We start from the raw sequence: 13451 nt of genomic DNA, 5'->3' as shown, positions 1-13451 counted from the left end.
CTTAACACATATTATACTAACATTCATTCAATATTGTATTTGCACTGTAAAATCCACACCACAAACATTATTGTCCAATCTTAGTTTACATTACAATATAACAAAGAGGTGTTTTTGAACTGCTGACTGTACATCAGTTGGACACTTAATTTAGACTACAAATTTATTCACTAGTTAAGAGGGCTAACAACTGCAGATTCCAATTGTCAAAAAACCTATTGCAACATCAAAAAAGAAAATTATGAACGTTTAAAAAATCTGTAGTCCCCTACTACTCTGTTTAAACATTAATTAGGAACAGCAAGAGAAAAATCCATGTTTACGTCATAAAGTTGTCAGATCATAAAGTCATTGTTTCTGTACACCAACTTAGAATTTAAAAGACACTAACTAATCCATAGTCATGAACCTTGATACAACACTTAAAAGCTTAATCCTTTAATTTCACATCTCTTTCACTTAGTTATGACGTGTTCTGGATTGGATCCCTTGTGAACAAGGACCCAGAGGGTCGGCTTTTACAGCAAGGTTCGAGAAGATGCTAAAAAAGAACTAAAGGTCAGTTGCAAAGAGACACTGATCACGCCATCAGACACTAAAAGCTGTTACACCGCATACAGACGGTCTTCCACCCAGTGCACTTTAGTCAAAGTAAAGCAGACGAAAGGCACAAAGGAACTCTGGAGTAAAGGTGTACGGCAATTAAAAAAAAATAATAAATCCGCGCATCTTTTAGAGGGGGGCGGGGATGCGTCTTTTTTCTGGCCGAAGGATGCCCAAATCCCGACAGGTTCGGCCGGGCACCTTCACCTCCAGCGAGCACCGCACTTACCGCACTCGCCAGCTCCGCGCCCAGCCAGAGGAGCAGCAGCAGCAGCGCCCTGCGGGAGCAAAGGGACACAGTCACGGCGGGCCGGGGGCGAGCGCGGCTCGGGGGCGGCCGCGGCCGGCACTCACCCTGTGCGCCCCATGGTCGGGCAGCCCGGCACGGCGCGGCCCGCGGAGGAAGAGGAGGGCCCGCCGTCCCTCGGGGCGGGCAGGGCTCGGTGCGAGCGCTTCGCGGGCTCCTTCCCCGGCACGGCGGAGCACCGAGCGCCGGGTAGCGGCCGGGCTGGAAACGCCGGCGCTGCCCGCTCGGCTCGGTCACTGCTCGCTCCCCGCAGCGAAGCAGCCCCTGCAGCACTCGCAGCGTGCCCAGGCAGGAAGTTTGCGCAGCCCCGCCGAGGCGTCGCACCTGAGCGGGGCCGGAGGGGCCGAGACTGAGCCGGGCGAGCCCCGCGCCCGCCGCCCGCCCCTCCAGAGGGGCGACCCGGCACTGGCAGCAACTCCCCTGCACCCACCCGCCCCTGCAACTTCCGCTGCAGAAAATAGTCCGGGGTCCCGCTGCCCGCCCGGTGGAGGTGCAGGGCGGGGAGAGGCGGCGCCCGCTCTTCCAGCCGACAAAACCGCGGCGCCCGAGGGAAGGGTGGGGGGATTGTGGCTTCCTCGGAGAGGGGCGGTAGCAGTGTGCCCCACACCGCCCGCCCCCGGAGCGGAGGAATACTGTAGTCCCGGGAGGACTTGAGCCGGGAGAAGCGGGCGAGTGCGGCAGAGGGGCGGGCGCTGGCGTCGGGGCGGCCGGTGCGAGCCGCCTGCAGGAGCCGCGCTGCCCCGCCGGGCTATGCCCGCGCCGCACGGCCGGCCCCGGAGCTCCTGAGCGGGCAGGATGGAGCCGCGGCGGCGGAGCTGCAGCCTGGCCGCCGGCTGCCTGGTGCTGCTGCTGGGGTGCTGGGGGCCGCAGGAGGCGGCGGCGGCGGTGAGTGCGGGGCGCCCTCCTTGTTCTCCTCGGGCGCCGCGGTCCCCGCCGGGCGCGGCCGCGGTGCGGAGCCTTGGGAGCAGCTTTGGAGCCCCTTTGGGGCTGGGGTGGCTGAAGGCGGCATCGCCCCGACAGGAGCTCGGTGGCTGCGGGCGGGGGTCGGCGAGGCTGGGCCGCGGGAGGGTCGCCCCGGCTGCCCGCGGGTGTTGGGGCTGCCGGGCCGCTCTTGCTGGGCAGAGCCCCGCGGTGCTGCCCCGTCGGACCGGAGCGCTCCCCGCGGGCCGCCCGCACGTCTGGGTTCGCCGGCGGCTCCGGGGAGGGAGGGAGTGCGAGGCGGGGGAAGCCCGGGTGAGCTTAGTGTGGGCTCTGAACCCGCTGCTCCTCCAGGACAAAGGAGGAAAGATTTCCCCCCCTGCCTTCCCCCCTCCCCCCAAAAAAAAAAAGCTCTGTGGAGAGGTGTCTGAGCTCTTGCCGCTGAGCCGTCACCTGCAGCCGTGAGTAACACCTGGATGTGGCAGGGAGATGGAGCCATGTGGGCATGGTTTGTCGGAGGACTGTGCCTCACACGGGGACTTGGTTGTCTCGAGGGTTGCATTTCTGCTTTCTTAAAACTCAAGTGGAAGTGCTAGCGGAGATGGTAAATGTGTGCGGTGCAGTAGAGAGCGCACGGGAGGCGGCCTGGACGAGCCTTTGGGTCCCTGTGGAAAAGGGATGCTGTCCCGGCTTCCCTGGAGTGGCAGGGCCTTGGCACTGAGAGGTGGGCGAGGTGATCTAGCTGGGTTCAGGTTTCAGGCTATTTGATTAAGACCTTTAGCTGTTAACAAGTGATGAAATGATCTAAAGAGGCTCCCGCTTTAACCTGCATTAATTTCAGATTTTACAGTACATGCATCTTTCTTACTTTTTTTTTAAGTTTACTTAGAAAGTGGAAAAAAAATCCAGATTTCTGTTCTTTAGTACTCCTTTCTAGTTGAAAAGCCATAATATGTTATAATAGGTGCAGAGTATAATTCTGCTACTCCCCCCTTCAATTCTGTAGTTAGTGCTGACAAAATCTTATTTGTCTTGAACTCTCCTTTGAAGTGCATTCCTTTACAGTGAAACTTTGTAGACCTTTCATCTGCCCTCTGAAAAAGCAAAGACCAGCCATAATATACTTCCTTCCTCTTCCACCCCTCCTTGCTGTGCCCAGGTGGGAGCCCAAGTGTAAGTGATACTGGTGTGCCAGCAGCGCTCACTGATAGGAGCTGCTCGGCTCCACGTTGTCTGTGGCCCTGCTCCTGTGCTCTGCTCAGTAAGGCCTCAGCCCAGCCCAAGGAAGGACCCAGGCAGCCCCAGCTACAGGAATTCACTGTTTTAGCAGGTAGGGTTTGAAGATAGGGGAGATTCGTGTGCATAAATGTGGCCCTTCTCTTTCTTCAGGAAAGCGTCCAAGCAGAGTTCCGTGTGTGCAATTACTGTGGGTCTGTGGGGTGTGGGAGGGGGTCTGTGGTGACCCTGCAGGCAGTCTCCTACCTTGGGAGGAATGAAGGGAGCAAAACCAGTGGTAGAATTTCTGGTTCTTAACACCCCCTTGTTCTGCAGCCTCTCTTTTAGGATTTGCAGTGAGATAAGATTAACTGAAGACCCAAGGGCTAAGTGGGGGTGGGGGAGAGAGATGCCTCTGTTCCAAATTACATAAATCCCACTGGTCTTTTGTAATGTGGTTTCTCAGTACTTTGGTGTTCTGATGGTTTTGAATTTCTTGTGATAACACTAAATATTGCTGATCCTTGTTAATGGGTATCAGCAATTTATTCTATCCATTGTCAGAAAGGGTTGACTAAATGCTGCAGCAGTATGTTTGATACACACAGTCTCTTGTGTGAATTTTGTTTTGGGCCTCTGTGTCAGAATCATCCCCCCAAAAGGGTAAATTTGGTCATGACTTCCAAGTAATTCTGGTGACCTTATTCAAATAATACCTGAAATTGTTATTCAACATTATAATTCACATTTCCAATTAAAAAATGTGTATCTTATTTGCTCCAGATTGTTGTAATAGTGTGTATTGCTATGTGATCAGTTACCAAGTGACAGAATATGGTTAAGAGTCATCTTCCTGTGTGCCCATCACAGAGAAGTCCCTGTGATTTATTAAAAAAATCCAAACAAACGTTTCATACTGAAGTAGGGATGGATTTCATTTCAGATTTCATTGCTGGGTTTTCACAGCCCATAGTCTACACTTGGGGAGCAGCATATGGATCGTGCTGTGCACTCTTGTGCAGACTCATTGTTGGTGTAGAGTGAAGCTTATAACTACTGCTAATAGTGTAAAAGTAACTGGGAGTTTGAAAATGGTTTTACTTTTGAATGGGAGAATGAATGAAATGGAAGAGGATTTCATCAATTAATGAAGTTAGAATATTTTAAAAAGGGCTTATTTGTATGCTTTAAGCACAGGGCATGAGGGCTTATTCCAATGGACAGTTTCAATTATTGCTTAACTGCCTTGCTAGTTTTAATATAAATCTACATACATGTATATAAGACAATCTTTTATAAGCAGAGTTCTTTTCTTCTCCTGGCAGGTTTACACTTGCACTGTTATAGAAAAGTGATTGCAAGCTGGGACTGGGAAATTTCCTTAATTGATAGATAGACTAGATTTGTCAATTGTGCTGTCTATGAAACTCACTAGAAGTTAGTGACTGACTATTGGCTTATATTGGAAAAATTTCCCTCATAACTAAGGCCTAGATTTTTAAAGTGTAAATAGACTTTGTCAGCCCAAAAGTTAGTAAAAATTGAGTAGTGTCTGCAATGCCTTTTTTCTTTGCCTTCCATTATAATTCCAGTTTGACTAGAAGTGTAGGGTTGAAAAGAGTTGTTCAAGTATGGTAAGGAAGGCTGGCAGGATGGATATAATTTGTGTTTAAGGAAGTCATGTATTATTTGTGAAAGTTCTTTAAGTTCAGTTGAGATTTCTATTTTTCCTTTCAGAGGTTACAGTATGTAAAACTACATGGTGCCATGTCAATAATTGCAATGTACATGATTGATATGGTTACTGTGTTTCTTGTTTGTTCTAACTATTTTATCATGGTAGTGGTGGTGGTTGTTATTATTTTCAGTTTCATAACTGGCAATGGCTCTTTCTAGTTACAAAAGCTAGGTCTGTAAAAGCAGAAAGTAGTGGAAGCTGGCTCTTAGGATTCAGAAGGTATTTAATCCTGAAATTCTGTAGATGTGTCTTGATTAGTCATGCACAAGATGAGTTTCGTAACATCAAGGCTCAAGGCCTCCTGCTTGCAACTTATCATTTGTCACGTGTTTTGATTTTGGATTTTCATGGCTTTTAGTTGAAGATATATTGTAAAAGTTATATCTCAAGTTCTGTTCCAGCATGTGCTAAAATGCTAACAAATCCAAGGAATCCTGAATGAAGCTGAATGTAAGAACAATTTGGACCATAACAGAATCTTTTACAAAATCATTATGTATTTTTTTCAAGTTTTCCACATGATGGAAATAGAGTGATACTTCAGTGGAACTTCCTGGGCTTTCATTTTCCTGGTCATGCATGAATAATCTATGCACTGGAACCAATTATTAGTTACCTTTGTTAAAGTGGAAAGGGAAATTTTCCTAGGATAAATTAGTTAATTTATTTAATAGTAAATTTAAATTTATGTAGTGATTATTTTCTGCTATGAATAAGCAATGATGCTTACTGTAATGCAATTAGCTGTTGTTGGGTTTACTAGAACATGTGTAAACTTTTCTGTATTACAAAACTACTGAAACCATGAAGGGCATCCCAGCAAATCTAATGTGCATATTTTCAGGCTGGAGCAAAGTACAGGGAGGAATGTGTTTTGCACATGCAGTGAAGATGCATTGTGCATTTTTAACTTTTGTTCACTGAGATGAAAAAGCTTCATTTTCCAATTGTATCAACTGTGCAAACGCTCCTCTGATCACCCCAGAATAAGACAGCCAGGCAATGCTCAGGTCTATGTTCTGGGGATGGTGTTGCACAAATGCACTGAAGGGACAGTCCCTCTGCCAGTGCTGATAATACCAGACAATTGTTTTGAATTAAGACACTTCTTGCCTGTCTGTTTCATAAGGCTGTGTGGACTCAGTAACATTAAAAACAAAACAAAAAAAAAGCATTAATGGGGTGCTTTGAAGTTCCTGCTCAATGCAGTGTTGGGCAATCTGGTTGGCTGCAGACTTTTTAGTGGTGTAAGCCATCTATTCTCAAGAGTACCTGAAATAAAACTTGTGCAAAAGATAGAGTGCTGATGCAGTTTTAAGGATCATTAAGCACTCTTCTCCACCCTCCTGGGAAGGGTTTGCAATGCAATGAAATCTTATCAAATATCATTGGTACTTTTTTTCAGTGTCTGTAAAAAAGGCAATGTGCTGGGCATCCTGGGTATGTAATTGCGAAGTGTAGGGAGGAAAAGCTTCAGTGTAATGTCAAATTGTCATCAGAATAAACGTAGCTGAGATGAAGAGGAAAGGGTCCTATTTATCAAAAGAAATCTATTGCTTATTTTTTTTAAAGTGCTTTGCAATTGACCAGGTCTTTCTTGCAGAGCTCAAGTCTTTCTTGGACAACTTGTTGTGAGGTGCTGCAAGAAGCAAAGGTTGCAGGATGTGATCTTAATTTTAAGAGATGAATGAAGGGCAATTAGATAATTACAAAGCTGTATTACAAGTTTTACATTGTAGCTTAAGCCTGTTAATCCTTTACTCTCTCTTCTTCCAGAAGGCATGATGCTGAAACTAATGTATTAGTAGACATATCTTTAGTCTGCTTCAAAAAGACTGATACTGTGTGATTCCTGGTTATGAAACCCTGCCTCTTTTTTATGTGTTTGAGTAGGAGACTGCACTAAGTAACCCCAAGGCTCCTTCCAGTCTGAATTATCCTAAAAGTCTAAAATTATGTGCAAGTACAGTTGTGCTCCTAGGTGTACTTTCTGTTAAGACAATTTTCATATCCAGTAATTAAAAGTTAATCATAATTCATTAAGTTAAATTGGGGATTGCAAGGTATCAGATTAATTTTTTTTATTTAGTTTCTACTAGTTAAAAAATCATCTCTTAAAGTGTCAGCATATAACATTCAGAATTTTAATTTTGTCTTCCACTTTGGTGGAGGTGTCTTATGAAGTGTGTGTTTGTATTTGTTTTATTCCATGATAATGGAACAGAAGAGAAATTGTAGTGGCAATATAGACAATATTTAGGGGTTTTGGTTTGGGATTTTTTTTTACTTGAGGAGTTGGAAAGAAAGGGGCTTTAAAACAATGGATTTCAGCTCATTTGAAGGCTCTTGGTTATTGCAGCTCTGTTGTTGGATTTCTTTGTCCCCTCTCTTTGGAGGGCAAGGGAAATAGTTTAGTCTCTCATCTGTATTTTGTTTCTTTTACCTAATCTCTATAGAGAATTAAAATGTCAGAGTTGAATTTCAATCTCTTCTCTCTCCTAGCACTGTAAAAGGCATGTGTGCAAGACACTGCTGTTTTACTCGTGGTTCTAGTTTATTATCTACAGAATTATTTGTTCTGTTGAGGTATAGCTAGACCTGCAGAGCTGTCCTGCTCTAGTCTAACATGATGCCAGTGCATACTAGATAAGCTTTGCTGCTGCAGCTCTGCTGAAATCCTGCTTTTCCTCTCTTTCCTCAAGACAAGCCAAGGCTTATTCACTTCCTTGAAGTGAATAAGTGAATACTAACACAGGTTAGTAAGTCTTTTTGCCAGTGTCTGTATCTATCAGGATTTCCTGCTGAAAGGCATTAAACATGTTGGAAAGAGTGTTTATTCTAGGACTGGCTTTAGTTGTTAGTGAGGTGATTCTTATTTTTAAACCACACCATTAATTTAGAGGAAGACATTTATGCTGTACTGCTTCCTAGTGAATTTAGATGCTTTTAAAAACCAGACTTACAGAACCTTTGGTTGCTGCTGAGGTGTGTGGATGTGGCAGGCACCCCTTCTCCAGGAGGAACAGTGAGCACAGAGGAAATCCTTGGTTGCTGGTGATGTGGTTCCCTGTATGAAGCCAAGACTTTATCTCCTGACATCTTTCTCTACTGCAGTAGTTGTCTGTCCTGCTGTTGTATTTGAGACGTAGTTCAGATAGATAAGATCACCTCATTGGCTCTGATAGAAGAAACAGAGGTTTGTCAGGTCCATTTGGTGCTGTTTGCTGCACAGACTCACCTGAGAGCCATGGCAAATGTCCAGAGCTGCAGTGGAATGGCTTCATTTCAGAGATTCTGAGCCATTCACTGGAGAGATAAAGGTTCAGAGAGACTCCTCAGATCAGCTTGTTTCAAAAACTGCTGCTGTAAGTGACAGAAGTCACAATATCTTAGTGCTTTTGTATAGAAAATTAAACAGAACTATGCACATGTTCCTTTCTAGCTTATTTTCCAGTTTGACTGTCTTTTGATATGGCTGCTGGGCTGGACAAAACCATAGAACTTTACTGATTCATTGTTAAGTATCATGAAGCACTCTTCTCCACCCTCCTTGGAATGTTTTGCAATGCAGTGAAATCTTATCAAATATCATTGGTACTTTTTTTCAGTGTCTGTAAAAAAGGCAATGTGCTGGGCATCCTGGGTATGTAATTGCGAAGTGTAGGGAGGAAAAGCTTCAGTGTAATGTCAAATTGTCATCAGAATAAACGTAGCTGAGATGAAGAGGAAAGGGTCCTATTTATCAAAAGAAATCTATTGCTTATTTTTTTTAAAGTGCTTTGCAATTGACCAGGTCTTTCTTGCAGAGCTCAAGTCTTTCTTGGACAACTTGTTGTGAGGTGCTGCAAGAAGCAAAGGTTGCAGGATGTGATCTTAATTTTAAGAGATGAATGAAGGGCAATTAGATAATTACAAAGCTGTATTACAAGTTTTACATTGTAGCTTAAGCCTGTTAATCCTTTACTCTCTCTTCTTCCAGAAGGCATGATGCTGAAACTAATGTATTAGTAGACATATCTTTAGTCTGCTTCAAAAAGACTGATACTGTGTGATTCCTGGTTATGAAACCCTGCCTCTTTTTTATGTGTTTGAGTAGGAGACTGCACTAAGTAACCCCAAGGCTCCTTCCAGTCTGAATTATCCTAAAAGTCTAAAATTATGTGCAAGTACAGTTGTGCTCCTAGGTGTACTTTCTGTTAAGACAATTTTCATATCCAGTAATTAAAAGTTAATCATAATTCATTAAGTTAAATTGGGGATTGCAAGGTATCAGATTAAATGTTTTTTTTTTTTTTAATTTAGTTTCTGCTAGTTAAAAAATCATCTCTTAAAATGTCAGCATATAACATTCAGAATTTTAATTTTGTCTTCCACTTTGGTGGAGGTGTCTTATGAAGTGTGTGTTTGTATTTGTTTTATTCCATGATAATGGAACAGAAGAGAAATTGTAGTGGCAATATAGACAATATTTAGGGGTTTTGGTTTGGGATTTTTTTTTACTTGAGGAGTTGGAAAGAAAGGGGCTTTAAAACAATGGATTTCAGCTCATTTGAAGGCTCTTGGTTATTGCAGCTCTGTTGTTGGATTTCTTTGTCCCCTCTCTTTGGAGGGCAAGGGAAATAGTTTAGTCTCTCATCTGTATTTTGTTTCTTTTACCTAATCTCTATAGAGAATTAAAATGTCAGAGTTGAATTTCAATCTCTTCTCTCTCCTAGCACTGTAAAAGGCATGTGTGCAAGACACTGCTGTTTTACTCGTGGTTCTAGTTTATTATCTACAGAATTATTTGTTCTGTTGAGGTATAGCTAGACCTGCAGAGCTGTCCTGCTCTAGTCTAACATGATGCCAGTGCATACTAGATAAGCTTTGCTGCTGCAGCTCTGCTGAAATCCTGCTTTTCCTCTCTTTCCTCAAGACAAGCCAAGGCTTATTCACTTCCTTGAAGTGAATAAGTGAATACTAACACAGGTTAGTAAGTCTTTTTGCCAGTGTCTGTATCTATCAGGATTTCCTGCTGAAAGGCATTAAACATGTTGGAAAGAGTGTTTATTCTAGGACTGGCTTTAGTTGTTAGTGAGGTGATTCTTATTTTTAAACCACACCATTAATTTAGAGGAAGACATTTATGCTGTACTGCTTCCTAGTGAATTTAGATGCTTTTAAAAACCAGACTTACAGAACCTTTGGTTGCTGCTGAGGTGTGTGGATGTGGCAGGCACCCCTTCTCCAGGAGGAACAGTGAGCACAGAGGAAATCCTTGGTTGCTGGTGATGTGGTTCCCTGTATGAAGCCAAGACTTTATCTCCTGACATCTTTCTCTACTGCAGTAGTTGTCTGTCCTGCTGTTGTATTTGAGACGTAGTTCAGATAGATAAGATCACCTCATTGGCTCTGATAGAAGAAACAGAGGTTTGTCAGGTCCATTTGGTGCTGTTTGCTGCACAGACTCACCTGAGAGCCATGGCAAATGTCCAGAGCTGCAGTGGAATGGCTTCATTTCAGAGATTCTGAGCCATTCACTGGAGAGATAAAGGTTCAGAGAGACTCCTCAGATCAGCTTGTTTCAAAAACTGCTGCTGTAAGTGACAGAAGTCACAATATCTTAGTGCTTTTGTATAGAAAATTAAACAGAACTATGCACATGTTCCTTTCTAGCTTATTTTCCAGTTTGACTGTCTTTTGATATGGCTGCTGGGCTGGACAAAACCATAGAACTTTATTATGCAAAGTAAAAAATGTTGGCTTTATCTGGCAACTGTAGTGCTAAGGTGAAGTAAATACAACATTTGTACTGAGAGAAATTGTACTGAGCCCTTGTAATAGTGGTGAGTTTTGAATGCTGTTTCAAGTCATTAGCTGGATATTTGTAATAATCAGTTATCAATGGATGCTGTGGGGTTTTGCTTGCCTGCAGTGCTGTAGACTGGCAGTCTTATTTTCTTGTTACCAACTCCTTCATGCTTTTCTTATAGTAGGAGTTTTCTACTCTTCTGTCTTAATCTAGAAAGATTGATGAGTCTTAATTTGTATGAAGTAGTAACTTAATTTGTATTATAGTATAAGCAGCATGATGCAAAACTTGTGACTTGGAATCCTTGGACTACTTAAAAGTAGTTGGGGGAAATAAGGAGTGATTATAAATACTGGATTTCCTTGTATTTCTGCATGTGTCAAAAATTACACTGTATTCAGAATAGTTTTATTTCTGTCTATGCTATCTATTAGTTTTATTTCTGTCTATTCTGGTTCCTTTCCACTCCATCTCCTGCATTCTGTATGAAAGTATAGCAAGCATTAGTTATTAATTACATAAAGCTGTCAAGCTTAGGCAACCATTAATTCCATAGTTATAGCTGATTTTCTGTAATTCACCATGTTAGCAATGAAGGCTTGTCTTCTTTCCTTAGGAAAGTTTTTATTTCATGAGTCGGAAATATTTCTTTTAGCATCAGTCTGTGTCTGTTAAATACAGCATCAGTTCTTCAAAAGCAAACCTTTCTCTTTATGCACTTAAATGCCCCAGGAATCTGATAGAAAGGAAGAAAATGACCACCCTGAACCATGAACTGCATTCTTTCTACACCTTGAATTAAAGTAGCAATTATTAAAACCCACAATTAAATCGCTTTACTTAAAGCAATGAAAACTCACGTGACTTGCAGGCAAGGCTAGACAAGCCTCCAGCTCCCAGAAATTGTGATGTCCTGACAAGAAATGCCACTGAAAACAATATTTGGGTGAAGGAGCTTATGAACTCAGTTTTAAAATCTTTTAAAAATAATCCTTTTTATGAGGCAGTGGGTTTTTTGAGTCAATTTACTTAGAACCAACCTGTCACACAGAAAGACAGCAGAAGCCACTGTTTCTGAAAGGTAATTTCTAGCTGTCATTCAGACAATGGGAATTGGCTTCATGATAGAAAATACTTGTTCTGAATTAGTTAGAACACTTCTCTTGTACATTCAACCTTAAGGGGCAAAGCTATTCAGAAGGAAAAGGAAACTTCTGCACTGAGAAATGAGAATTCATATTTGACTTTGCCTTCTCTTTTCATCAATTCACTGTGTTGTCAGACATGAGGAAAAACTTTGAGTCCTCTGCAAAACCATTACTTATTTAATGACTTAAGGATTTAAAAAGATTTAAAATAATAGGGAGAAAATCTAGAGAGAATGAGAAGTTAGCCTGGAAAAAAGGAGACTCAGGGGTGATCTTATCACTCTCTACAGCTACTGAAAGATGGCTGTAGTCAGGTGGGGTTGGTCTCTTTCTCCAGGCAGCAACTGATGGAAGACACAGCCTTAAGCTACACCAAGGGAAGTTTAGGTCAGGTGTTAGGAATTCTTTACTAAAAGAGTGATTGGTCACTGGAATTGTCTGCCCAGGGAGGTGATGGAGTCACTGTCCCTGGTTGTGTTTAAAAAAGACTGGACATGGCAATCAGTGCTGTGGTTTACTTGTTGATGACGTGCTAGGTAGATCATAGGTTGAACTGGATGATCTTAAAGGTCTTTTCCAACCTAGTTCATTCTGTGATTTTGGAAGTTGCAAAGCTTGTGTGTGTTTTGTTTTGGTAGTTTAACTTCCAGTATTCATTTGGTGCCTTTTTTAACAGGGAAGGTAGTGCCATGGAAGTTGCTGTAGAAGGCTGTGCCCAGAGTCTGCCCAGACACACAGTGAAAACATCCATGCAGAAGTTGGTATTTGTCTGGGTGGAAATGTTTTTCTAATTTTGATTGAAGGAAGAGTATATACCTAATTTCATTTCGTTTCTGAGCCAGAATGCTAATGGAAACCTCTTGTCAGTAGAATGGATGACACTCCTGTATCAGCAGAAAGCCTCTTTTCTGTTCTAGAATCTTTCATATTCTTAAAGCTGTGGTAGTAATAAAGTGTTAAAACATCTCTGTTTAGTGTATGAATTTTTGTATCCTAAGTGAACCTAGAAAACTTCTTTATGCTTGGATGAGAAAATGCTTGTTGACAGGTCAAGTCATGCTCAGGAAATGTGTATTTTCAGGACATGGGTATACTGTACCCAAAAATCAGAGTGATGAAACAGGCCTCTTTAAAGAACCATATGTTGCTGATACGCTGCAAAAGTAATTGTGGAGGAAGAGCACAGTCTCTAGACTATTTCTGTTACCAGAAATAGTAATGGAAATAGCAGCACTTTTTTCCTCCCTGTCTTTTAAAACAGTTGGACTAAGCAGATGTGTTTAACATAATAAGCAGATGAATCTGATATGTATTGTTCTAAATTGTAGTGTAAGCTTTTCAGTAACTATTTTTGTCTTAATAGCAGCAAGAGTAAGTAAGAAAAGGGCACGTGGTGTGACTCTTGGGGATGGTGCTGAGCATGGCCAGGAGCTGGATGTTGATTCTTGAGGTCCCTTCCAACTCAGCTTACTCTGTGACTCTGAGTATACTGATAATTTGATAGAAAATGACTTAAGATCATTCTTGTTTTTATCTGGTGGTGTTCAGGAGTATAATCATCAGTTGCTCAAAGAATCAATAGAGAAGGTGGATATTTAAAGTGCAAAGATGAATTTTCTGAAGGAAGTCATGAGAAACTGATAAGGAAGAGACAATGTGTAGCAAACTGATCAGAACCCTCATTCCCAATCCTCCTGTGCTGCGCGGGGGGGGCAAATGCACTGAAGGGAC

General features: G+C 42.6%; 2 protein-coding genes across 2 annotated transcripts in view; one reads left to right on the top strand and one right to left on the bottom strand.

Annotated features, from left to right (window-relative positions):
* COL4A6 (collagen type IV alpha 6 chain) overlaps positions 1–1323 on the bottom strand; it is a 109385-nt gene extending 108062 nt beyond the window's left edge. Inside the window, exons 1-2 of the mRNA XM_041396640.1 lie at positions 958–1323; positions 833–881 (exon numbers count right to left, since the gene is read on the bottom strand). Of these exons, the coding sequence (XP_041252574.1) occupies positions 833–881; positions 958–971 (63 nt within the window). The 5' untranslated portion in view covers positions 972–1323. The remainder of the gene's footprint in view (positions 1–832; positions 882–957) is intronic.
* A 268-nt stretch (positions 1324–1591) lies between these two features.
* Positions 1592–13451, top strand: part of COL4A5 (collagen type IV alpha 5 chain) — an 81230-nt gene continuing 69370 nt past the window's right edge. Inside the window, exon 1 of the mRNA XM_041396615.1 lies at positions 1592–1795. Within this exon, the coding sequence (XP_041252549.1) occupies positions 1706–1795 (90 nt within the window). The 5' untranslated portion in view covers positions 1592–1705. The remainder of the gene's footprint in view (positions 1796–13451) is intronic.

Source organism: Onychostruthus taczanowskii, unplaced genomic scaffold (genome assembly GCF_017590055.1).
Source record: "Onychostruthus taczanowskii isolate IOZ18803 unplaced genomic scaffold, ASM1759005v1 scaffold13, whole genome shotgun sequence".
NCBI lineage: Eukaryota > Metazoa > Chordata > Aves > Passeriformes > Passeridae > Onychostruthus > Onychostruthus taczanowskii.
This window is presented reverse-complemented; position numbering and strand designations above follow the sequence as displayed.